The 27493-nt window shown below is 37.3% G+C and overlaps 1 protein-coding gene across 1 annotated transcript; it reads left to right on the forward strand.

Annotated features, from left to right (window-relative positions):
* Positions 1-7422: 7422 nt before the first annotated feature.
* On the forward strand, positions 7423-27253 carry sema3ga (sema domain, immunoglobulin domain (Ig), short basic domain, secreted, (semaphorin) 3Ga). The gene is made up of 18 exons (XM_039678445.2): positions 7423-7895; positions 11056-11185; positions 20060-20220; positions 20360-20422; positions 20540-20659; positions 20760-20853; positions 21760-21879; positions 22017-22162; positions 22263-22377; positions 22574-22643; positions 23413-23557; positions 23723-23945; positions 24620-24708; positions 24801-24842; positions 24995-25152; positions 25319-25386; positions 25510-25637; positions 26714-27253. Exons 2-18 carry the CDS (start codon positions 11080-11082, stop codon positions 27107-27109), a joined length of 2244 nt encoding a protein of 747 aa, XP_039534379.1. The 5' UTR covers positions 7423-7895; positions 11056-11079; the 3' UTR covers positions 27110-27253.
* Positions 27254-27493: the final 240 nt, after the last annotated feature.

Below are 27493 nucleotides of genomic sequence, written 5' to 3' on the forward strand. Positions count from 1 at the left end.
TGTGGCATTCTGTCTCTTTAGTTTCTGCAGAAAATGTATTAAACCTACTACAGCTTTCTGTCCTGATGACACACATATTTAGTGTTCATTTCTAGCAGTTTTCATTCTAATTACTTGAAGATTGAAACTATAATAAAAAAAAATTATATAATATGCACCAAACTAGTAGTTCACATAAAAAAAGGCATTTTCCAGGATTTTTCTCCATATAATGCACTTTACTAGGAACCAAATGGTTCAAGGTCCAAATGAGTTTCACTGCAGCTTCAAAGTGCTTTAAACGACACCAGACGATGAATAAGGGTCTTTTCAAGCGAAACGATTGGTTATTTAAAAAAAAAAATTACAAAGTATAAGTATTATAAGCACAAATGCTCGATCGCCTTGCTCTGTTCTGTGATGCGCGTTCGTGACTCTCCTGTTCGAACTCGTTCATCAAAATGAAAGAATCTCTTTGAGTCATTTGGTTCATTTAACGAACAAAATGAACGAGTTGACTCGGAAAAAGATCCGTTCATTTTCAGTTCGAACAGGAGAGTCACTAACGTGCATCACAGAACAGAGCAAGGCGAGCATTTGAGCTTACAAAACTTAAACTGTGTTATTTATTTATTTTTTAAATGACCGATCGTTTTACTAGATAAGACACTTATTCATCGTCTGGTGTCGTTTAAAGCCCTTTGAAGCTGCACTGAAACTCTCATTTGGACCTTAAACCGTTTGGTTCCCAATGAAGCACAATATGGAGAAAAATCCTGGAATGTTTTCATCAAAAACCTTAATTTCATTTCGACTGAAGAAAGAATGACATGGATATCTTGGATGACATGGGGGTGAGTAAATTATCACCATTTTTTTTTTCAAGTGAACTCCTTTAAAAAAAACACACACGTCAAGACTTCTGTTTTTCATTCCACAAGGGGGCAGTATAGCAAAGATTTTGATTTCAAACTAAGATTCTGTTTTCATATCCAAGATTAATCCTTCATTTTAAATGGAGCAACAACTGGTGCAAAATATTGGGATTCCAGCCTTTTTTCCCCCATAGAGACGTTGTTTTGACTGAAGCGCCTGCAGACAGCAAGCTCTTGGTTAGTAATGGGGGTCTGTGGGACTGCAAAGGCGATGAGATAAGCCCTCTGAGCGCAGTGTAGAGTGATGTCATTGTCAAATGCTCTTATCTCCATTCAGATGCCTGTGCTCAGACAGCTGTGCATGCTTGATCACGTGAACTGGTGCATTTCATGTTTTCGTGATGAATTCAACACTTCTTACAGGTCGACATCGGCGTTATCTGAGATTTGACCTTGCACACATCTCTTAGGAAATGCATGGATTAAACGCAACAGATATTTCCTTTAAAATATGAATGCCTGGGTTGACTTTACTTGTCCCTCGTTACCCAGGTTGCATGTTAACCAGTAGCTTAGATCTTGACTTAAGAGAGGTCAATGTGTAATGAAGGTTTAATTCGTATGGAAACAGCACTGCACTGCAAACAGCCCAAGGGCAGGCATTTTTGGGCAGGCCTCAACAGAGGAGTGCCGATGTTGCAATGGTACACTTAAAACCTTCGATTTCATGCTTAATGCAATGCTATAAATATTCCACTAGCAAAGGCCTGCTCTGTTTTTAAATGCAGATCAGCCAAGCAGCAGTGGGTGTAGAGCCGCATCACTGTTAGATACCACATGCTTTATCAAGATTGAAGAAGTTGAGTGGGATACTTTTCCCCAGTCATCTCAATGGCAAAAAGTGTCCAGTTAACCTGAATTCCACCAATGTGATTTCCATGCAGTAAGAGCTACTGTCCTATATCTGAAGAATATTTTATAATCAGTATTTGAGAAAAGAGGTTGGATTTGGAATTTCTTAAAAATGCATTTATTTATATATGTTGTTTCATTATTTATCTAATATATATATATATATATTTACATTTTGTTTCATTAATTTACTTTTTATTTAAAAATGCATTATAAAAATATGTTGAATAATATATATATATAGTTACATGATGATAAGTTACATGATAAGCTAATTTGATTTTATGATATTTTACTGAATATGCTCCACATTTCTTGTGTTCATACTCTTTATTGTAGGTGCAGTGAATCTCAAAACCTTTTACATTCAAACCATGAATTAATTATATAGATTATTTCCATGTTGTTGATCATGGGAGCTTTGAGACTCTTGTTCATACAAGTTATAACTCAGGTCGCAGTTTTAGTCATGAAGAATATGTGAGGAACAAATATCTTAATTTAAACCATTTTTACTCTTTACCATTTAAAAAAATATTCCTATATTAGTCTCTGTTTACATTTCAGCAAAGTATCCATAATACCAGACCATTAGATCAATTTTAATTGATACAAAATCATCTGTCCCATAACTTGCAGGTTAAAAAGTGCACTGAAATATTCAAATGTAACAGGCAGAACTGAATATAGAAGGTCAACCAGTGAAGGAGACAGAGTGTGATAGAGTGAGGGAATGGAAAGAGAGAGATGAATGGTAAAGCTAATTAGCAGAGCGTCTGACAGCCCTGGCGAGCAGATAAATGGTTTTTATCTGTAAGATCATCAGTGGCAGGAGTCGCAGCCTTCAGGCGTCCCCTGCACTCTTCCACCCGTCTGTCCTCCAATATCGGTTTTGACTCACTCTGTGGCGACATATGAGTATTCTGATATTTCATCAAAAACATCCTTTTTGACTAAACAAAATGTGTGTGTGTGCGCATGTTTCTCTAGCTCTGCTTTTGTGTATAAATTGCCCGTTACCCATTCTTAGAAGAACATCACGCCTCGGGCGATTGCGTTTGCAATCAAGATGAAACTGAAATGCACTGGAAAAAAGGGAAAAGGCCCCTCAGTGGGGCTTTTATCATCCCAAAATCTCATGGCACTGCATCCATCTTTGGTGAGGCAGAGCGCTTCTACGCTCATCCATCCTGGGCATCCCGTGGGCTGCAGCTAAGGTGCTGACAGATTTATCTCCTAAGACAGATGTATTGTACACTCCCACACCCCTCCAGCTTCTTAACTTTTCCATGGCTCCTGGTGTACTTTCCTTTTCTCTGCATTCTGGTTAGCTAGGGCTGCCCTGGATACGGACTCGTGCGGGAATCTACTGGAGGGGGAGAGAACTGTTCTGAGGAAATGACACATTTTGCTTTAATGGAGTTAAATGGCTCTAGGGTCAATGGACTTGACATTAATGACATGAAAATACAACAGACGAGTCCTGGGACTATGTCTTTTTATAAGCCAAAACCGTGAAATGAGTTAGATTACATTGTCCTTAAGTCAATGCTGGTTAAATGCCTGAAATAGGGTCTGTGGGGAACACAAACTCATGATATTTTCACGTTTTATTTTTGCAGCACAAATATATCTGTAATCCTTTGTGTGATTTAAATGGCACTAGAGCTCATTGGAAACATTAAACTTCCTCAATCCAAGCAGGTAAACTCATCTGCTTTTACAGCCTCATTGTGTTTCAAATCGCACTCTTGGAAACTATTCAAACTCAAACTTTCAGGAAAAATGTTTTTAAATAAAGACTGAAAAAGCTTTCTGAAGAAGTGACTTAGTTCACTTATAGCTTATACAATATAGCTTTTTACTTCTTGCGATTGTAGTCACTTACACTGTAAAAATGAATATGCTTTATCTAATCAAAACAATTGTGGCAACAGATTACAAGCAATATTATTAATTATATTTAACAAATTAGAATTAAGTAATAATTAATCAAATTAATTCCTTAAAAAGTTAACCATTTAAAATGAGTGAAACTTACACACACAAAAAACGTAATTTTAAGTCACCATTATGGTGATCGGTGTTTGTTTTAGGTTTGTTTGTTTGTGTTGTCTCCGTTTCTTTTATGCAGAATAGCATCATTCGATTTTTTTTTTTAGATCTATTTTACTGATTGTCTTCTGGATAAATTAACAAGTGATAATTGTAAACTTTTATCTTATTTTCTACAATAATTCAAAGGAAAGTCGAGGGAACAAGTGTGATGCAAACTTTTGGGTTGACTTACAAAGATGTCATCACAGCTCTAATAATTCGAAACATATTTTAATTTCTGAATTAAAATGCAAAAAAGTATTTTGTACACTTTAAAAATGTATATGATCGATAAGTTATGACAATCCATATTTTTTACATCACTTTAACTCATCAGAATAAGTTTTAAGCAAAATAAGCAATTTTCTATTATAAATTATATTCTCTTATGACCATTTTTAGTTGTAGTTTTTTCAAGTCAGTTTAATGTAATTTAAGTTGAAATAAAACATATGGACAATTAAATAAGACTAGTTAATTGTACTTAAGAATTTAAGGCAGCAACTTTTTTACAGTGTATCATAAAGTAAAACATAAGGGTGATACAACTTTACTATAATAGTAAAGAATAATAGGCTACTTTTGCCGCTTATTAACTGAAAAACTTTTTCAGCCAAATCATGGTCTAACAAGCATAAAATGCAGGGAAAAAAAGGAAATGACATCACATCACACAGATGTATAGATGTAAAATATCAGATAATTTGACCTTTTTATGACCAGGCACGGTCAGTTCAGGTTGTATAATATGTGGGTTGACTCTGCAAAAACTTAATGATATTCGTGAATTCATATGATATTTGTAGTTGCCTGAAAAAAAATCCCTGAGAAAACTTAAAACGTTTTTTGAAAATAATGAAACCAGCATGTAAATAGTCAATTTCTAAGAACTTGGAAAACACATATTTTAAACTTTATTTCCTTCATTTGTTGTGGAGACTCTTATGTTATTGACCTATTGAGTCTACTTTAAAAACGAATCCCTCCCCAACCCAAAACATGCACGGACACATAGCCTGCGGTGTTTCACAGAAGAGTGGCCTGGATTGATGAGCGCCACAGACTCATGATGATAAATTTGTTGTTGTAACTCTTGCTTTGAGCCTGCAAATCCCTGTTTATACACTCCAGTGAAAGAAAGACAATCATTTCCCAAATACAAAAACCCACTGACTTGCTGACCATACATGAGCCCATATACTAACTTTACTGATGAAAACAAACGTGACGCTTTTTGTAGACCAAATGCATTTGAGACCTTTCAGATTTAAATAAAGCCCTTTTTCAATCTTTACAATGCATATTTAAATCAAATAAATGAAACATAAATAATGCTCTTCCACACAAAGGATAGAGTTCAAATTCAGTGCTTTCATAAACATGAGATGCTCACTCAAAAGGCCTGTCAAAGTTAGTAACAAAGGGAAAAATATAGCTGTAACTTCAGCAACAACAGCATGTTCATTCAAGATACAAAGGTCATGAATTAGATGTGAATTAGAATAAAAGAAAGGGTTTTTTTCTTAAGATATAGGGTGTGTAAAAGTCAAAATTCTCTTTTTTTTTCTTTTGCCACACCATGTTGTTCCTTCCATGAGGTATATTCACCAGTATGAGGTTTTACCATAGACTGTAAAAAAAGGGTTTTACAAATAACCTTATATATTAGCCAATTAAACTTAGTTGATTCACTGGTTTGCGTAGACGGTTGTAAAACTCCGGACTGTGTAAAGTGTCTCTGACGTGGGAGAATGAGGGGCTGAATGGAAGATAGTGGAGCTGGTGGGTCTCGATGCATTGTGGGTGAAATCACACGGAAACCTGAACTTAAAGTCGACTTGAGTCACTTCCTCTCAGAGGAGAATAAAGGATGCCTCCTACAAAGAGAGAGAAAGACAAGAAACCACCTCCACATCCGCAGCAGTATAAGAAAAGGGCACATTGTGTGATGTCATGAAAAGCAGAGCGTCTTTTAATCAGCTGAAAAGGAAACGGTAAAACTTTTTACACGCCCTACCACTGACTTTTGAATTATATATAAAGGCAATATACAACATTTGTACATTTAGACTAAGCATTGGCTTCCTAATGTGTGTGTCGGAGGCCAGAAAAAAACGCTCACCAAAAGCCTTTTGTGTCTAAAATACCGAGTCTCAAGTTTTTTTGTTCAAGAGAACGTCCTTTCAGCCAACCCACTGTTTCGTCCCCGTCGTCGTGAGTCACACAGCACGATGCAAAAGAACTTTGGGAATTTCAGAAGACTTTCTGGTGGGACAAATGGAGCTGCTACAAACGCACTGCAGTGGGTCTCCTACACAACGCTTGACAACTGTCTTTCACTCTGTTTACAGCAGTTAGTAAAGAGGCCAGAAAGATGGACACATACCATGTAGACAGTGCTGAACTGCTGGCGCTTTTGTAAATTTGAACAGTGCAATGAATTGTTATTTGTACAATTTGTAAAAAAAAAAAAAAAATCTTAAAATGTATTTATTTTTTATTATTTATTTAAGCTCTAATATATATATATATATATATATATATATATATAAAATTATACCTTTATTACATATACAATAGCTCTTGGGTAAACAAATAAACAATAAAACTGTGGTCTCATGATCTATTTCAGACTAAGTTGTCACATGTTTTATATCTTGTAATTTCAATGAATATGGAATCATAAGACGCGAGTCCAAAACGTATCGGATCCTTTGAATTCTGCACAGAACTAGCCAATATATTTTAAGATGAAGGAGACATTAGGAGGAGCAGGAAACTGCGGCTTTACTGAGTTCAACAGCTCTGGCCAGCTGTGATAAACTAAACCCTATTGGATATATTTTTCAAAAAGGGGAGGAGCTGATCCATTTGTCCATCCTGTCTTCCTGTTTCAGAGTGGAAATTATGTCAACACTCTGAATAATGCTTCATAGGTAGCCTATTTTAAATTGTCCTTAAAAAGCTTGGATTCCATTGTGACAATTTACCCGAAATAATGTTACAATATCCCCCAATATTTGTGTTCAGTAGTCTACATTAGCTATATCTTTTTTTTTTTGCTGGGTAGGCTAATAAGGTAACCCAATAAGTTAGGCTAATAAGGTAGGCTAATAAGACAGTTCCCCTAACTAGTTATTAGCTACTATTATTAGTATTAGTATTAGTTTTACGATCTCTTTATGAAGAAGTGGTAGTTGCGGTGCTGTAAGGGGGACAGTATAGGCTAAGCTCTCAGATTTAATCAAAAAGATCTTCATTAGTGTTCCGAAGATGAACGAAAGACTTATTGTTTTTGGAATGACGTGAGGATGAGGAAATGATGACAGAATTTTCATTTGTGGGTGCTGAACCTGAGAAATGCTGGAATAAGAAAGTCCCTTGCCAGCATTAGGCAAATAATATTACGTTATATTTAAGTTTTCAAATAGCCTAATGTTCAAATGGTTCAAAAACACGGTTGTATACAGTAAATCTGCATTGATGTTTTCTTGCCCTTGGTTTGCTGAGAGCAGTGAGGGGGCTGGACCGTGACACTTCTTCACCGGCCGAATTAACCAAACACCTGCCACCGCGCAGTGCGCGCACACTTTCAACACGACGCCGTGCAGCGTGGAGCTTACGTGACTAGACAACGAACACATCTTCTGTTTTGTATTCAAACTGGCAAACACTGACTGGAGATATTGTCACGAAAAAAGCAAAACACATCTGGGTGTTTGTTGCATGTATCTCCTCAACTGTCCAGATAACATCTTAGAAGTATCCTGACGAATTGCGCGTGCACAAACTGCAACTTTTACCTCGGTTTTTTGGACTCATTGACACGCCCCAAAAGTGGGAATTCAAAAAGCTAGAGCTATACAAGCTCTTATGAGTTTATGAAAAGGTTTTGGACGGATTTCTGAGTTTAAGGCACGAGCTGTCCTCACAGAGACTGTAAGGAATGTAACGACAACATCTCACCTGATCTTCAAGACACCAGGCTACACGGAGCTACAGACCGTCTGCGCCACAAGACCAGCGAACCAGGTGAATATACGATATTCTCATAATTAAACTTCACAGTTTGCCCCGAAATAAGCTGATAAGGATGGAAATATTAAAGTTTTTGTTAGTTTTGTTAAATGGTTGTCAAATACGTCAGTTGCTATTATTACTAATTAAATTATGTGAACATGACGAAATTTCATCATCTCAGTTGTTTGCATATTTACAGTAATATATTAATATACATTTAAACCAGTGTTATAGATAAACTACACAGAATTAGTAAATATAATCAGACACGTTTGCCTTAAAAAATATATTAATGATTTAGCAGGGGGGTTGAGGAATAGAATACACTGAATTCAGGTTAGTATGACCCTTTTCGTAAATAAAATATCAGGCTAACTTATAGCCTATACGCACTTGTTCCAGATGTGTTTCTTTGAGTTCAGCCATAAAGTATGGTATATCCAAGCTTACCTTGAATATTTCAATATATGAACAGTTTTAATGAAAGGAACCAAATATCCCTCACACCTAAGTTCATAAAAATTTGCCTACAATAATTAATTTAATTTGCAGATACTCTTTTGAGAATCAGTTAACAACTCATGATATGATAATTGTAAAAGTTTCTGATATTTGAAAACCAGCAATTAACATTACAGAGCAAAATGATTTGTCCTATTCTAAAATTAAACCTATCAAATCTGTTGATAATTGTCAAATAATATATAGTTTTCCACCCCAACATCTGACATCACCCTATTGTTATGTATTTTATACATTACTCTTTTTGGGTTTACCTCAAGTTATATATTTGAACGTAAAGAGTGGTACAGCAGTCATTTTGTCATTCACAAAAAAAGGGGCAAAAACGGACACGTTGGAGTTGGATTTAATGGACGTCATAGATTGCGCTTGTGCATCCATAATTCATATTCTGGCCATTCCGGCAGAGAACGACTGATGCATAATTCATGCTAACAAGAAAGTATAACAGTTTACACCTGTGAAGTTCCACTGAAAATTTAAAACAGCAAATGTCCCGCTTAACAGTTTACTTAAGCTATCTATCTGTCTGTCTGTCTGTCTGTGTGTGTGTGTGTGTGTGTGTGTGTGTGTGTGTGTGTGTGTGTGTGTGTGTGTGTGTGTGTGTGTGTGTGTGTTTGTGTGTGTGTGTGCGCGTGTGCTTTCTACTTATTCACATCAAACCAGTGCCAGAACCAACATGTAAGAACACCTGAGTGACTGATGCTGAATATGTGAAGGAGAGGAGACATAAAACAAATCTGATCTTGCACGGTGTGAGTTTCATCAGGAGCCAGTGAAACACAGTAAAACATCAGAGGATTTTTGAAATCAGGTTCAAAAGTGAGGACGCTTTGAGCTGGAAAAGATGATATAAATTATTTGTTGGTTTTTGTAACCCCTCACGGGGTGCACCCGAGATCACAAATGTGCGTTTGAAGCTTTCAGACCAATAATTCTTTGCTCTTGTCTAATGCTACCGCAGCAACTATGATCCCAATCTGATGTCTACAGAGCCATGATACACATCTACATGAACTTACAGAGAGATAACTATCTTCATAGCCTTTTTTTTTACTATCTGCTCTCATTTACCAACTTTTTTGTGTAGTCTACGGTTCTCTCTCACTCTCTCTCTCTCTGTCATCTTGCAGTTTCGACATGTAGTACATTCCTGGACAAGCCCCTAGACGTACTTTGAATGTGAATTTGAACCAGTGACAGCTGGCAGAGCCTGGGCCGGTGTTTGTGTTTGTTTGTGCACGTGTGAGTTTGTGAAAAAGGATTAAGCGAGTTGCGAGTTGTGTCAGCTTTTGCCTCCAAATGTACTTTTGACAAAACACACAAAGTGCTGAGGGCAAATCTGTGGTGTACACACAGGTGCAGTGATTATAAGTGCTAATAAAAATATGTAAGTTGACATAGCTGATTTAATCATGCATCTCCAATCAGGCAAATCCCAAGTATGCTAGTCCCTGCTGTGCTGACCTCACCCCCATACATCACTGGCCAGCTGATGATGTCATAAACAGGAGCCCAGGATCAGTGTCTGATGGAAACTGATCTAAAAGAGGCAGCAGTTGCAGCCTGAAATCTTCCGAGTTAAAACAATGAGCAGTGTGACAGGGCTTTGTGGCAGCTTGGACTTATTTGCCACCTCCAGCTTGGCATCATAAGCTCTTTTTCTCAAGCAGGGACTTTTGGTTCAATGATGGCCACATTATCTAATAATTTATTCTGAAGTACATAAAATAAGCAGTTCATACATACAATAATGGGAATTCACTAATGAATTACAATTTATTTTTTTGGAAGTGCATTAAGTTAAAAATGTCAGGTTGATACAACTGATATAATGAAAAAAAGGCTACAAGAAAACCTTAATTAGATTTGAACTCATTCGTATCTTGTGGTTCTACCACACATACATGTACTTACTTTTCTATAGAAACTGAAACGTACAGTATTGACACCACTTAATGTAAATTATTCATGTCTGAACAACTTTACAGATGTACAAATGTGTATGAATCATTATTTATAAAATCGTGATCCTATTGTATTCTGTAGTCATATCAATGAAATTATGTTTTCACTTTTCAGTCGTGTTTATCTATTCTACCAGTTTACTCATCTTATTTTATATGACATGACAACATTTCGCTCTACTCTGTGACTTCTGCTGCAAACTCAAACAATCAACTTAGCTCACAATGCTTTTGAAAAACAGCCCTGTGCAGTTGCACTGGGTGGATAAAGTTGATTAACGGCACCTGTTTTTCCTAAAATAAAACTGACACCATGTATCATAAATGCTGACCCTCTAATGCAGGCCTGAAACCTTTGTCTTTCCATGGAGTTGAATGAAGGAAGGTGTGACAGGCTGGGATTTGTCTATGTTAAAACTCCAGGCTAAATTTACAACAGTGTAGTACGTAGTCATGTTTGCTGTCTGTTCCTTCTGTTGTCTATCTAAATCGAACTGTCTCCGTCTCTCTTCCTCGTCTTCATCCTCTCATGTATTTCCAAGCTATTTTTTCCCCTCCTCTTGTCCTTCTTCCTTTGTCATTTCAGCCTGTTCCTTTGTTGAAATCAATGATAAATTTAGCCTCTGGTGCTCTTTCTATGTCCACCTTGTTTTATTTTCTTTCTTTTGTGTGGGTTTGTGTAGGTTGCCTGCAAATTGGGTCTAACTATGAGAATTATGGAAACAAGACTTCTCCTGTTGCTGTGGGCTTTGTTTGTGATTGAAGTGGCCTCCACACATCGCCCCGCTCCCAGAGTGCACCTGGCTTTTAAAGGTGAGTGCAAACCTTATTCATTACCTGTCTATGCATACTCAGCCTCTCTCTTTCTTTTTTTGCTTACACCCACATGCTCATGCATAGACACACACACACACACACACACTTAGTCTAAGCGAAGACTCCTATTGTTGTTATATAAAGCTAGTTATATGCAGTATGCTATAGACTAACCATAACCCACGCCCTACCTCTTGAAGAAAACATTTAATTGTGTCCCACATGACATACTATGCACTTAAACTACGCACTATGTACTTTACCGTGTAGTGATTTAGATGACAAGTTTGATAGTCCCTCCCCCTCAACTGCGTAATTATAGCTGCGACAGTTGAGGGCATGAAGTGTACTACATTCCAGCTGTGTCTCATTTCAAAGGCTGTGCCCTCTGGAGGTCGCATTTGTCACTTGCATACGTCATCGAGGAGGATGTCTCATTTCTGAAAAGTAACCATTATAAAATTGGCCGTTCCTTGTGAATCAGAAATTGTTGTAATGTCTTTATGCTTTGGATTGCAATGGTTACTTTTCTGAAATGAAGCAGCCGCAATGACGTATGGGTCTGACAAATGCGACCTGCGACCTCCGGAGGGTGCAGTCTTTGAAATGAGATGGTGTTTGTTTTTTCGGGAAAATAAGTGCATCATCTGGTATTTGAAGAGCACTTATTGTCATCAGCCAGAAGTTGGAGCCTCGCGGGAGCCGCCATTGTAGCAGAACTTCACCTGCTGTTAGCATCCCATTGACTCCCATTCATTTTGGCGTTACTTTGACAGCGAATAACTTTACATCTGAGGCATCCAAAGATTTTATTTGTCCATTATTTATTTCTAAAGAAACACGACAATGTATAAAACGCTCCATTACTTTGTATCTTACGTTGTGGCCCCGTGGATGCCGTTTTTGTGAAAAATAGGCTAACGATTGCGTCATCACTATGCAACTTTCTGTCGCCCAATAGAGACATCACTGTATAGACAGGACTCAGGAGGAAAAGCTTGCAGGCAATCTTTTACTGTGTATGAGGCAATCGGGGGGACATGGAGGCATAAAGTCGAGGGAGAAGCCCATAGAAGGAGAGTCCATAAAAGCAATGGGACAAAATATTTCAACAACGTTTTGGCTTGCCACAGCTACTAGAAGATTTACAACTGTCAGACTGTCGTCACGCTCAGTTTGAGCCTGCACAGTCTCTCAGACATCAGACAGGAAGTGCAAAAATCGGGCTTCAGTCTTCTCCGTGGAAATCAATGGGGTCGCTCTGTCCATTTCTTTTACTGTCTATGTGCTATTTTTTGGAATATTTATACTAGAAAACAACATCGCATAAGTATGCGAATGTATATAGGAAGTTTTTGTTCGATTTAGTTTGAAAGGACATTTTTATTCCCAAAATTCTGCTAATTATACACACACACACACACAATAAATGTGTTTGGATAGTTTCCTTTCCAGTTCTTGGCTGAAAACAAATGGTGGATGTTGTCAGCACGGTTGAGGTGTGGTACATGTGTCCTTAACAGAGCATATTCCAGAGAACCACCAATTCCTGTATATTGTTTATTGTTCAAAAATTCAAAAGCTCATAGTAATATTTGTCATTTCCTAGGTTTCAAACATTAGCTTTGATATCATTCAGGATTTGTCAGCACAGTCCGATATAAAAATAATGTTCATTTTAATTTCAAATATTTATTATAGCTAAATAGGTAAGATTTATGGCTGTCAAATCTTTGATTAAGAATGTTTTATATTAAGTGCAGTAGTCATGTTTTTTATTACAAATAACAGTGAAATCACAGTATTTATAGAAATAGGGAAACCTTATAAATGTACAATACTTTAAAAGTACATGTATTATTTTCATGTATTCATTCATGTATTATTACATAAATATACTTTAATATACATTTATATTTGACTTAATTAATACACATTAATTAAATATTATATGTATTGAATCTGAGGACAGGTGGTTTTAGGGGTCATAATTCACAAGTCCTTGTTTTTATATAGAGAAAATACAATTACATTTGTGTTAAGAACATTCTAGTGATCATGCCTTATTAATTTCATACTGGATATGTTGATATTATAAAATCTAATGGCAGTTATAGATGTCTCAAGAACCAGTGCTGGAACTCCTTATATTATGTAAGCTTTGGAGTCCCAATCTTTTCCTTGTTTGCTATTCTCATTTATTTATTTTGGTCTTTTAGTATCTTTCTCTTTAAGCATAATCTGACACAAAAGCCTTGTTGTGGAGAAGTTATGAGGGATATTCCCTCAGACTCTTTCCCACCATCCTCGTCTGATAATTGTACGTCTTCAAAGCGTATACAGGATAAGGTCAAAATCAGTCATTTTGAACAATTATAGTCATTGTCAGCTGTCAAGCTAACTGTCACCCCTGTTCTTGACAAACACATACACATTCATGCAGTCACTTCATACACACACATTAGTACAACTAATGCATACATGTATCCACATGTAACACAGCCCCTCTAATTAAATTTGGGAGCAGGTTGAACTATGGGCTGCTTAACACATGATGTAAACAGGAATTTAAAGTTTGAATCACTTAAGAGGAGTCTTTTCATATAATGTTCCTGAATAAGCTGAATGTAGAGCGGCAAATACCGCTGTGCCACATAATTACCCCAAAGATGATAGAGCGGCCCGTCTCTCATGTATGTGGGATTATAACCCTGCACATTAGTGTTTGGAAAATACACAAACAGCGGTGAGCATCAAACATCAACCCACCATAATATAAGCACAAATTCGGATTTGTTTGTGCTGTACCAGTCGAAGTGTAAACAACTTTTTCCAATAGCCACATTTTCCCCAAGTCATTTCTATTTTAGTTTGCCATTTCTGTGGGGCCTCATTCTTTGTTATGGTACAATAACTATGACCTAAATAAAAAGCTGACTTGACTCAAGTTAGCACTCAGAGTTACCATTGATGGCCTTTCTTTGAATATTTAGGGGCCAAGCACCGAAGGTGCGGAGGCACCTATTGTATCTGTGCCGGTTCTTATTATTATTATTATTATTATTCTTCCGACTGGGCGTCTATGGCAGCCCATAGACCGGTTTGCGGGAAAGTTGTTTTGGTTTGACATTCTGATAGAGGACAGTCCCAACTTTAAATACACCAATTTTGGTGTCTCTAACTCATTCCCTCTAGCGCCACCAACTGTCCAAAGTTGCACTTTTATTATGCTAATAACTTTTGAACCGTAAGGCCTATCAACAAAATTCTTTTTTCCTCTTGTTCCTGAGCTCATGCCGATTCGATAGCACCCTATGACGTCATTTTCCGTCATAAAAAAATGGCCGCCATTTTGAATTTTTCAAAAAACCTACTTTTGCGAACTCGTCCTAGACGGTTTGTCCGATTTTCACCAAAATCGCACCGGATCATCTCCAGGCAGTGCTGACAAAAAGTTATGGAATTCAAGATGATTCGAAGAACCGTTTTCGATAAATGCGCAAACTAATTTTACGTAGCGCTTGCGAAAACAGACGTGAGGCTGTATCTCCGCAACGCTTCATCCTATTCAGACCAAACTTGGTACATGTCCTCACAAGCATGATCTGAGGCTACATGCAGCGTTTCGGCGCAGCGCCACCTAGTGGTCCGGAGATATAAAAAATGGCTATTTTTGCTCATAACTTCTGAACGGTTTCTCCAAAAATCAAAAACTTGGTCTCGATAGATTCAGGGCGTCATGCCGAGTCGACCGATATCCAATTTTCCCAGATCGGCCATTTTGGCTGTCGGCCATTTTGAATTATGTGGGAAAATGCTGTATTTTTTGAACGCATGAACGAATTGTTACGAAACTCGGTATGGGTCATCAGTACGATGCCCTGAAGGAGCCTGAGAAGTTTCGAAACAGCGCCACCTATTGGTGAATTGTTTTATTCAAACGCTTATAACTTTGGGTGTGGTACACTTATTTTCACGGGAGTCATATTTTTGAGGTCCTGAATCGTTGCCGAGTCCAACGATACTAAACATGCTGGGTTTCGTGTTACGGTTGGTGTAGTGTAGCGATTTAGCGCGAAAAAAACACTTGGCGATATCTTCAAAACCACTGTTCCGATCGAGACGAAACCACCGCCAGAAACACGGAATCATAGCTTGTTAACTATATGCAACTGCCCAAATGCGAAAATATTGATAGTAAGGGGTAGTAAAATTCAAACAAAGTCATGTGTCAGTCATTTTTTATGTGTTTTTTCATATAAATGTTTATAACTCGGAAGTGAATTGAGATATTTGCACCAAAATTGACACACATATGTATGGGGTCACTCTGAGGACACATAAAAAAAATTGTGGGACTGAGCCTCTTGGTGGCGCTATAATAGAGCAAAACGTGAAATTCCCATTGACTTCAATACAGTTTTGTGAAATACAATGCTATACTAAACAAATGCTTTGGTCTAACATTACGAAACTCAGTGTGTGTCATAAGCAGCATGCCCTGAAGGTACTCAAAAGATTTTGAGACAGCGCCACCTGTTGGTCAAAAGTTATAATTAATTTCTGAGAACGCTAATAACTTTTGAATAAATTTGCCTATTGCAATGAAACTGATCTTAATAGATTCCTTGGGTTATGCCGAAAACATAGATACCAGGTTTTGCATAATCAGCCAAACTTCCTGTCCGCCATCTTTATTTCTTTGAAAAGCCTTCTTTTTCGAACTCCTCCTAGACCGTTTGTCCGATTTTCACGAAAATTGAATGGTATCATCTCCAGACCGTGCCGACTAAAAGTTATGAATTGCACGATGATAGACAAAACCGTTTTGGTATACCACAGCATCAAAGTTTAGGCATGCTGCCAAAATTACTATTTAGGCTTTATCTCTGCAATGCCTTCACATTTTGACACCAAACTTTGCATGTGTCATTGTCACCTCACTCTGACCACATCACATCTATTTCGTAACTGCGCCACCTATTGTTCGAAAGTGATAACCCATTAAATCATCTTATAAGTTAATGTTTATGTGATTTTCTTAGCCATTTGCCCAAAGTTCTCTCAAAATGCCCTTAATTGCTCCTTGCTGCAGTTGGTCTGCCACTCCTTGCCATTTTGGCATATGTTGCCGCTTTTTGCGCTTGGCCCCGGTAATGGCTGCTTGCAGCTATATTCTAAGTTGTTTTTAGGTAATTTGGCAATTTTGACAAAGATATTTCTGGAATAATTTTCCTCATAAAACTTGCTCTGTGTAAACTCAGAGAACAAGAGCTGTGTCGAGACCCGTTTACATTCAACTTTGACTAAAGTTTGGAAACCAATTTATCTCTTCTGGTGAACCTTCTAGAATTTACAAATGTTTTGTTTTAAACGGCTCATCTCATTTTCATCTCATCTCATTTTATTCTTTGTAAGGAACAAAATATTGGCACCATATTGGTTAATTGGTTATTTTGTTTTTTTAAATAATTTTATCTATATTAGAGTCGATATTAAACACTAATTCATTTTTTTTATATTTAGATGACCTTTGCTAGCATCTAACTTTCAAAGTTAATCTTTAAAAACACAAAAACTTAAATAACCCTGTTAAATGTAATCTTTACCAAACCTCAGAATAAATTTTTACATGCATTCTAAATCAGCTTTAGTATTTTATTTCTGAAATTTAGACAAACTAGTGAACATTTTTATGATGGTTATTAACTAGAATGAATTAACTTTTATTATTGTAGCATCCCTTGTTTTGTCACAGGAAAACATGAGGTGGGACGTGAAATGATCTGATGATGGCTATGGCCAACTGACAAGAAAACATTCACTGACTCATAACCAGTAAATAGAGGTTCTTCTATTTTAGGGTGAATCTACGCCTTTATTCTTAGTGACCCTTGAGATTTTGAGAATTCAATTGACCTTCCTGTTCTTCACAAACAATCTAATCAAGGTGTGGGTTAAAAGTGCCTTGAAGGAAATTCATAAGGATGTTAACAGGGTTCATGAAAAAAGAAAAGCTGTTTCAGATATCAATCACCTCGTGTTTCATATTTCCAATTGCCCCAGGCTCATATTCCTCCTGCTTGTGCCCTGATAAAACCTAATTGAAGAGATGACCGGGCTGAATTATACGCCCTCAGTAATTTGGATCTAGCTAGTTATTGTTAGCTTTGTCTTGTCTTTCATCACCCGTCCCTGTAATTCCACTAAAGCTCTTTGGCTCTGATCCGGTCCGTTTCTGCGTGGCCATTTTCTTTATTTGCCATGTTTTTTGGCTTCCGCCAGCAAAGATCCCCCTCTCACCCTTGACTCCACCCTCTCCTTCACGGCGGAAAAATACACTTGTCTCATTGGCCTCTCTATTTTCTGCTGTTATCTGAGATGGATTGTTCATTGTTTGCCAACGGGATGGTCTTTGTTTCGGAGGCGCCTGCAGATGAGGGAAGGTCTTTGTGTAACTCTAGAAAGTGTACCCAATTAGAGCCTATGAGAAACTGGCAGAAAGAGTGAAAGAGGAACGTGATATTCTATAATGTCCCTAGTGTGTCCAGTGTGTAACCTTACCTTATTTTACTACGGCTGTCAATCAATTGAATAATTTATTCAGATTATGATACGCTGATTAAATAATGAATTATTGAAAATGACTTATTATAATTTCATTTCATTTGTATTATGTTTAGTAATATTTTGAGACTGAGTACACAAGAGAGTCCCTGTTGAATTCCTCTCACAACAAAGACTTCCTGCAGGATGTTGTATCACTAGACTTTACGTGCCTCACCTTTGCACCAGCGTCTTTCACCCGAGATTGTTATGAACTCTGTGCTGTGTCCACTTTGGTCCACTGCAGGTTTGGCAGTGGTAGTGTGTCCGGTGTTCTTTCTTGACAGTAAAGGGGAATAGGATTGTACACAAACTCTTTCCCTTTTGCCCACCCAGTTCCGTGTCCAACAGATATCCGATCATTAGCGGTTATTTTAGCACCCTCTCCAGAGCATCCTGTAAACACACCCTCACAGAGACGCACTTAAACATATATTTACTTTTACAACATTAAAGTCGGCATCAAAATGCCCACATTTCCTGTGCCTAAACATTTCCATGGGTGTAAACATCCGTACGGATGATCGTCCAAGGGAAGGATGACAAAACTCGATGTCAAATTGATTCCCCTTTTGTAATTTTAAGTTTTGGTTTGTGCCAGTTAAAGGCAGACTTACACTGCAATGTAAGTGAGTTTGTATCAAGCTAATGAAATGCTCAGAACATTACAGGCAATGTGACCCGGTAGGTCAGTGCTTGAAATATTCAGCCCTTAAAAGTTCATCAGACACATTTTTTAATCCACCAAAAGATAATATGCTTTTATACTTGCTCTGTTAGGTGAGAAAACAAATTTCTCTCACAAATAACATATTTAATATACTGATTGTAATCTGACGGACACCCATAATATTAATACTTTACTGCTTAATATTTTTGTTGGGCAGTGATACATTTATTGAGGATTCTTTGATAAATGGTAAAATACTTTGATAAAATAAAATTTCAATGTTATTTTAATGCATTCTTGCTAAATAGAATGAATTTCTTTAATAAAAAAACAAACTTACTGACCCCCATACTTTTGAATGGTGGTAGTGTATTGCATAACAGTTTAGTATAACGAAGTTCATGATGTGGTTGAATCTAGTCAGGATCAGATGCATAATTAGTCATCTATGAATGTAGCTTGTGAAAGAGCTACAGGACTTCATCCTCAAAGGAGTGTGTGTGTGTGTGTGTGTCAGTGTCAAATTGATCCCGCATAGGGGAACAAATAGAAAAGAACAGTTTGTTTTGTGTTTCTATTCATCCTGAGTGAGAAATTTATGACTGTATTTCAGTTTTGGAAAAATCTTTAATTATTAGATGCTGACATCTCTTTCAGGCCTGAGATAATCCAATCATAATTCATAACCGACATAAGTCTACGCAGTTAAACATTCACACAATTTTAACTGCAATACTTGCGTCAGGGTCTGGCGTTCTTTTGAAGTCTTGTGACAGCCTGCACGAATGTCTGAGTAAACGGTTCAATTAACTCTGCTGAATTTCTTTATTTTAATCTTTACCTTTGAGACTGAATACTTGGCCCATATGTGGAAGTGTTTTTCGCTGGTACTCAGGAAATGTTTCTAGAACTGTGTTAAGTGCAGTTTGCTCCCAAGAGCCACCAACTTCTTGGCTCTTCCTTCCACCTTCAAGAAGAGCTCGCTGAAGAGGGGTCGGCCCAGAACACTGCTACTACAAGATTTTTATTTTAATGATTTCATCTGGAAAAAGGAAATGCCCACAGAACTGTGTTTAGTGAGAGCGTGTGGATTTCAGATAGCAGATGCTTGAAGAGAGAGTTAAGAGCACCCCCTAGAGATGAAACACTATTATGGTAGGACATTTATTGAGCAGTTTCTCACCCTTACCTTTACTGTCTCAAAATAAGGCCCAAAAACACATTATTGACACCAAAAGTGTTCTAATTAAGCTTTATTATTAATATTATTGATATTATAATTTAATTGGCTATAATTACGGTGAGTCACTTTAAAACAAAATAATATATATATATATATATATAATCAACTTTCCTGAATCCTGAAAAAAAACTTACAACCGTTTTTAACTGTGAACATAACAAAAATGTTTCTTGAGCACCAAATGTGCACATTAGAATGACGCTGAACACTGGAGTAATGGCTGCCAAAACGTCTTAAATAAATTAGGCCTACATGTTTAAATGTATTAAAATAAAATAAAGGTTAGTTTTAAAAGTTGTATAAACATGATTCATCATTTTATTTCCTATGCTTCTCTTTTGTCATTCCTCAGAATTGATGGACACTCGGACAGCAAGGCCTTTCAGTTTCTCCTTCAACACCAGTGACTACCGGATCTTGCACGTTGACCCAGACCAGGGGCGGTTGTACCTGGGAAGCCGCGAATATCTTGTTTCTCTGGACATGCAAAACATCAACAAAGAGCCTCTCATTGTAAGGGATGATTCAAATGAATCAATTTCATTCACAGCAAAATAACATGAAGCAATTGTCACCCCGAACACTGACCCCAAAAAGAATTGAAGTGTCAGGGAATTCTTGTCATAATTCTTTGGGTGTTTTATGCCTGTAGATCCACTGGCCAGCTCCAGCTCAGAGAAAGGGAGAGTGTCAGATGACTGGGAAAGGCAGGCATGTGAGTTTACTTCAGTTATTTGAATCAAACCATCCTAGTACCTGAATCACTAAATAGAATGCGAGACTCTTGATCTGACCAATATCCCTTAACAGTTGTGTGTGTGTTTTTTTTCAGGGAGAATGTGCTAACTTTGTGCGTTTGATTGAGCCATGGAACAGGACTCACCTGTACACCTGTGGCACAGGAGCTTATAAACCCATCTGCACTTTCATCAACAGAGGCTGGAGAGCTGAGGTACACACACATAAATACACTGACTGTATATACTCATGTATACACACAATCAATCTGCAGTGACAAAAACCAAATGCTCTCGCTACTCTGATGTCCACAGGACTACCTCTTCAGGCTGGTTCCTGGTTTCGTGGACTCTGGGAAGGGGAAATGCTCTTACGATCCAAACCAGGAGAATGTCGCAGCCCTGATTAGTAAGAGACGATTAATAAAGATGCTGTATTACTTTTAGATTTTATGTAATTGATCCTTTAGTAAGCACGATAATAGCCAATCTTACTGTTGCCATCTGTCATTTTATCAAACAGTCCTCAAAATAGCAGAACATAACAATGATAACATATAACATGACATATCATTACATAACACAACAGAATCATAGCATCATAATATATCATAACATACCAGAACATAATATAGCATAAAATAATTATAACATAACAGATTCATAACATCAGAAATTAACAGACTCATAACATAACAGTGTGAAAGAATCATAACATCAAAACAGAACAGAACCTTAACATCATAGAATCATAACATAACCAAATCATAACAGGACAAAAATCACAACATATAACATTACAGAATCATAGCATATAACAGAATGATAACATCAGAATCTTTACTGATATTTACATTTGCTTACATTGCTGATTCAGATCATAATAGATATATTTGACTGCAGTAAGGTTTTGGCTTTGTAGTTACTACGTAATTTAATGATTACCGGTACTAACTAAAATACTTTGTGACATCAATTCAGTCTAGCCCATGTATTTATAAAGAATATTGTGCTATCCTCACTACAATACTTTATATTGGAGTGCAGTTCACATAATGGCCACAACATGACACCACAAATATAATAATTCAATATTATAGATTTTAATTTACCATAAGCTTATTTTACTAAAATCCATGCTGGTAAACATGGGAGTCTCCAATTTATCCCTATCTGATGTTCATTGATGTTCAACATATCGAAGGTGACATATCCTGTCTAATGTGAAAACAGATCACCAAACTTCACAAATCATCTGAAACATGAAGCTTTCACTTGCACTCATGCATTTATTTCTCACCTCTCCTACACCTAGATGGAAACCTGTATGCAGGAGTGCCGGTGGACTTCATGAGCAGTGATCCAGGCATCTTCAGGACCATGGGGAGCCGGCCAGCTGTGAGATCAGAGCAGTATGACTCTAGGTGGCTGAATGGTAAATAGCTCTGCTGTTCATATTTGAATTGGCAGATGTCTTTTTAATTAGACTGATAATAAGTATTTGCTCAGCTGTTTTAGTTTTCCATTAAATATTTGGATGGATGTGACATGCACACTCTGTTTATTTCCTAGAACCTGTATTTGTTCACATGAAACAGATTCCTGACAGCTCCGAGAAGAACGACGACAAGCTCTATTTCTTCTTCCGTGAGAAGAGTCTGGACTCGGGGGGAGGAGCGAGCCCAAGTGTGTTAGCCAGAGTGGGCCGCGTGTGCCTGGTGAGTAATATCCTGCTTCACGTAACCAGAGACCGCAGGTGCACAGGAAGCAGTTCACAGTTCAGTTAGGCAATAAACAGCTGTGTGTGTTTCATCACAGAATGATGAGGGCGGACAGAAGTCTCTCGTGAACAAATGGACGACTTTTCTGAAGGCCAGGCTGGTGTGCTCTGTGATGGGAGATGATGGGGTGGAAACCTTCTTTGATGAACTGAGTGAGTGTTGTTTTCTTTCCAAGTTTATTTAATTATTATACTTTTACAATTTGTGATGTGTTGCATAGCAGTTTTATGATTATTGTGCCATCTAGTGGTTGAATACGCCAAGTAAAGTATTTCAGATATAGCAAAAGGTGTTGTATTTTCAGAGGAGTCTGAGTATTGACACATTTTTTTAAATCCTCCACTCCAGGGGATGTGTTTATCCAACCTGCCCAGGATGAACGAAACCCTGTGGTGTATGGCGTCTTCTCAACTTCTGGGTACACACCTGCTTTTTCATTTATACATCTTCTTCTATATTTCTTCAGATGAACACATATGCTGCGTTCATAATCGCATATTGTATAGTAGGTACTACACTGTAAAAAAATATTGTTGGTTTAACTTAAAAAAATAAGTAACCTGGTTGCCTTAATTTTAAGTTCATTAAAATGGAAAAATTGAGTTAATACAATGAAGGAGATTAATTTAATCACCATAAACTCAAAATATTATGTTATCTGAACTACATAAATCATCTAAGTTGATTTGACAAAAAAAGAAATGTTGTGATTACAAATCATGAAAATATTTTTTTACAGTGTACGTTTGGCTTGAAACTTGCTTCACGACTGTTAAAAAAGTATGTTTTATATAGTATGATGAATGTGTATAATGTGAATGAAATTTGGATGTACTACATCTGCCAAGTTGTCATTGTCATTTGACCAACAGTGTCAGTTGTGTCGCTTCATCTCCATTCACTAATCCTCTCCCATGTCCTCGTGGGATAGTAAAGTGTCCATCGAACGCACGCTTCTCACGAATCTCGTCGGAACAAGTAGTCTTATGAATACTACTCGGCTTACATGCTGTTTTTTTTTTTTTATATATATATTATATAGAACGGAAGTAGACATATTTGGAGCAGTGATAATGACTTCTGACTTTTTGTGTTTTAATCCCCCAATATGTTTTCTTCCCCTCTGATAAATTGTTTGTTTCTGGATCTGTGATATTTTAGTCATCTGTCTTGTTTTTGTCTCTTAGCTCTGTGTTTAAAGGCTCAGCCGTGTGTGTCTACTCAATGGCTGATATCCGAAATGTCTTTAATGGCCCTTTCGCCCATAAACACGGTCACAACTACCAATGGACTACATACACAGGGAAGATTCCCTATCCTCGTCCAGGAACAGTGAGTTTCAGTCAATTTTTCCCTCAAGCATCATGAAAATTTGGTAATTTCACCCACTTTTATGCTGCTTATCATCCATCTTACAGTGCCTATGATATATTTTATTGCTGAGGCTACATGGGTGTACATTTATCTGACTGGCTCTCCATCTGTTTCCCGCTTTAGTGTCCAGGAGGCACGTTCACACCGGGTCTTCAGTCCACAAAAGAGTTCTCAGATGAAGCGGTTAACTTCATTCGTGCTCATCCTCTCATGTACTATCCTGTGTATCCCATTCACAAGCGCCCTCTAGTGGTGCGCTCTGGTGTAGACTATCGCTTTACGACTATTGCAGTGGACCAGGTGGATGCTGTGGATGGCCGATATGAGGTTCTCTTTCTGGGAACGGGTGAGACTGGGATCCTCTGATTTGCTCAAATTAGTCAAGTTTCTTGAATCTGTAAAACTTGGGATAGTGTACAGCCTAGTTGTTAAAAGTCGGCATGAGATAAAAATTAGGGCTGCACGACATTGAAGAAAAATGCGATATGCGATAACTAATAATGCGATACGATAATGCTTAAAGTGTGTAAAATAAACTTAAATGATCTATTATCTAACCTAAATACGTGTTTCACATTCTTTTTGGGACAAGAAAATACCCCTGCAACTTCTGAAAGTGACCATTAGTGTTTTACTGTAGCATAAGAAGTGTTTTTTTAACATCAGTGTAAAGCACAGGGTTTAGGGGTTCAGGTTATCCTAAATTAGGTTTATTTAACAACAGAAACTGAATAATCAAATGTAAAATAAAACACTGATTAGTTTTCACTGTATGAATGAAATGTATACAGATTCTTATTAAAGCTAGAAAAGATATTCAGCCAAGAGCAGCGATTGATTTCTCGGTCTTTTGTTCATGACCCCAGTTACTGCAAGCTGCATATCGCGATATTTCGATAATTTCAATATATTGTGCAGCCCTAATAAAAATTCACCCTTATAATTTTAGAAATGAAATGTAGGATGCAGATTCTGATAAACATATTGTGTAAACTTTATCACTTTTCTGTCACCCCACAGATCATGGTACGGTCCAAAAAGTTATAGTCCTGCCCAAGGATCCCACCACAATGGAAGAGCTCACTTTAGAGGAAGTGGAAGTTTTCAGGGTATATATATATATTAGATTTTATATTATATTAATAAAACAAACAAATATAATGAAGTACCAGTATGCTTTTCTAATCCTTTTTATTAACAGACACCCGCTGCTGTCAAAACAATGCACATATCCGCCAAACGGGTAAGCGTAAAAAATAAAATGTAACAAAAATAAACTGATAAAAAAAGAGTTCTAAATATAATAGCCTTTAGGAGTGTAATAATAATAAAAAAATATTACGGAAATCAGTAGTATGGTATTACAATATTTTCCCCCTTTTTTTTTTTTTGCAGCAACAGCTGTACGCATCTTCCGAGGCAGGTCTTACCCAGATGTCTTTGCACCGCTGTGGAGTGTATGGAAAGGCCTGTTCGGACTGCTGTCTGGCCAGAGACCCCTACTGTGCCTGGGATGGAGATAACTGCTCTGCCTTTACACAAGCCACCAAAAGGTCAGAGAACCTTTGAAATTGCACATAATTAACTTTTCTCCTCGGAATTGAATCATGGCGAGAAGATCATTTAAACTTTCTATAAGGGGCTTATATGAGTTTCATTTCATAGGACCGTAAATTGATGTGGAGTTTAATTATATTCTTTTTGTATTATTTAATTCAGGAGGAGCAGAAGGCAGGACGTTAAACACGGTGACCCTTTGCGTCAGTGTCGGGGTTACAATGCCAAAGGTAACAAAAACGCACAGTTCATCAACAAATATCAGCCTGCAGTATTATAATGTGGTCAGTCTGATGTATTTGTGTAATGGGACTCAGCATATGACAATAATCTTTTTTTACTGTGTCTACTAGTGGAGAGGAGACTGATGGAGAAAGTTCAGTTCGGGGTGGAGGGTAGCAGCACCTTTTTGGAGTGTGTGCCGCGCTCTCCCCAGGCCACTATCAAATGGCTCTACCAGAAGGAGGGAAGACGAAAAGTGGTACGATTTCATGCTTTTACTTTATTTTAAACCACCAGTCACTAACCAGCCAAATAAAACTTTTATTATATTTTAACATGTTCATTTTGTTGGTTAATATACACTAAGTGACCGTAAAGACATTTCAAATAAATGCAGTACTGTTAAAATTTCTATTCAAAGAATCCTGAAAAAATGTCTCACAGTTTCCACAAAAATATTACTTGTAATAAATAGTGAATATAATAGTGAATTTAGCTTGGAAACAAAATTGGAATGTTGCATAAAACATTTGTGAGTAAAGAGAACAACTGGGAAATTGCAAAATATCTGTAATAAAAATGGAAGTTGCTGCAATCGAGCACCGTGGCTCTTTTTTTCATACATCAGTATTGACGAAACCCAATAACCACTATCATGTCATCTGGATTTCTGAGGCCTGATGTCTGTGAACGCTATCATGTCAACCAAATCATTAAAATCAGCCAACATTTGAGATGCTGTGCAATGATACTAACTCTAGATAGTCCAGTTAGCCAATCATGTCATCTGGATTTCTGAGGCCTGATGTCTGTGAACGCCATCATGTCAACCAAATCATTGAAATCAGCCAACATTTGAGATGCTGTGCAATGATACTAACTCTAGTTAGTCCAGTTAGTTTTTTTGTGCATCGTGGAATTTTAATAGTTGTTTACTCGCATGCGAACTTATCAGATAAAAAATGTATCCGAAATGTATGTTTTTAATGCGCAATTTTTAAATTTATACACATCTTGGCACTTCCATCCAGTGTTTTTTTTTAAATGTGATATCCCAAAATGAGCAAAAAAAAATATGTGGATGGAAACAGCTATTGGTAATAATAAGAGATGTCTCTTGAGCACCAAATCAGCATAAAATATAAAAGTTATTTCTATTTCAACAATTATTTTGTAATATTACTGTTTTTACCATATTTTTTAAATCAAATAAATGCAGCCTTGGTGAGCATGAAAGACTAAAAAACATTAAAAAAAATCTTGCCAACCTCAAATTTTTTAAACAGTAGTGTATAGTCAGATTATAACTGCACATTTTTCTGATTATGTTTACAGCTAAATCGAGACGGGGAAGTTCTGAAGACTCCTCAGGGGGTCCTTCTGAAAACTCTCACCAAAGCAGATGCTGGTCAGTACCATTGCCTGGCCACTGAAAATAACTTCAAACACACGCTGGCTCGTGTCTATTTACGGATCCTGGACCGGGACATCGCTGTAGCCCTCACCACCCCCGATGAGGAGGAAGAGGCTTCGAGGAGCCATCGCAAAGACCATCAACAGGACCCTGCACGTCCTACCCCAGCACTCCTGCTGGAGTCTGAAATGCGTCTGATTCAGCAGTACTGCCAGTCCTACTGGGAGCAGCTGACGTCCGGGGGTAACTCTCAGGCGGACCTCCCGAAACGCGCCAACCGCAGACACACAGAAGCACTGAAGGCTAGTGGGGAGTGAGGAGGAGAGTTCCGAGCAGTTTATGGACTTTCATAGGTTAGTTCATGTGCAGTGCCACCTAAAAGTATTTGGACACTTTTGGACCGTTTGGACACGTTTTACTGTGTGGAATTGGAATTTGTGAATTTCACTAAAAAATGAAAAGATAATTTATGAACAGTGGCTCCAAAAGTATTTGGACACTATTGGACAATTAAAAAATATACAATTTTTACAATATTCAAAAGTTTTTTTTTTTTTTTTTGGGGCACACTTGAAAATGAATAAATCTTTACAGAGTTCAAAATTAATTAATTTGTGAACAGCGGCTTCATATATTTGGAAATTACTTAAAAATTACTTAATTTTTATGTGTCCAAAATAAATGGATCATTTTCAAATGTT

The sequence above is a fragment of the Pimephales promelas genome, chromosome 14, assembly GCF_988280905.1.
Source record: "Pimephales promelas chromosome 14, fPimPro1.hap1.1, whole genome shotgun sequence".
In the NCBI taxonomy this organism is placed as follows: Eukaryota; Metazoa; Chordata; class Actinopteri; order Cypriniformes; family Leuciscidae; genus Pimephales; species Pimephales promelas.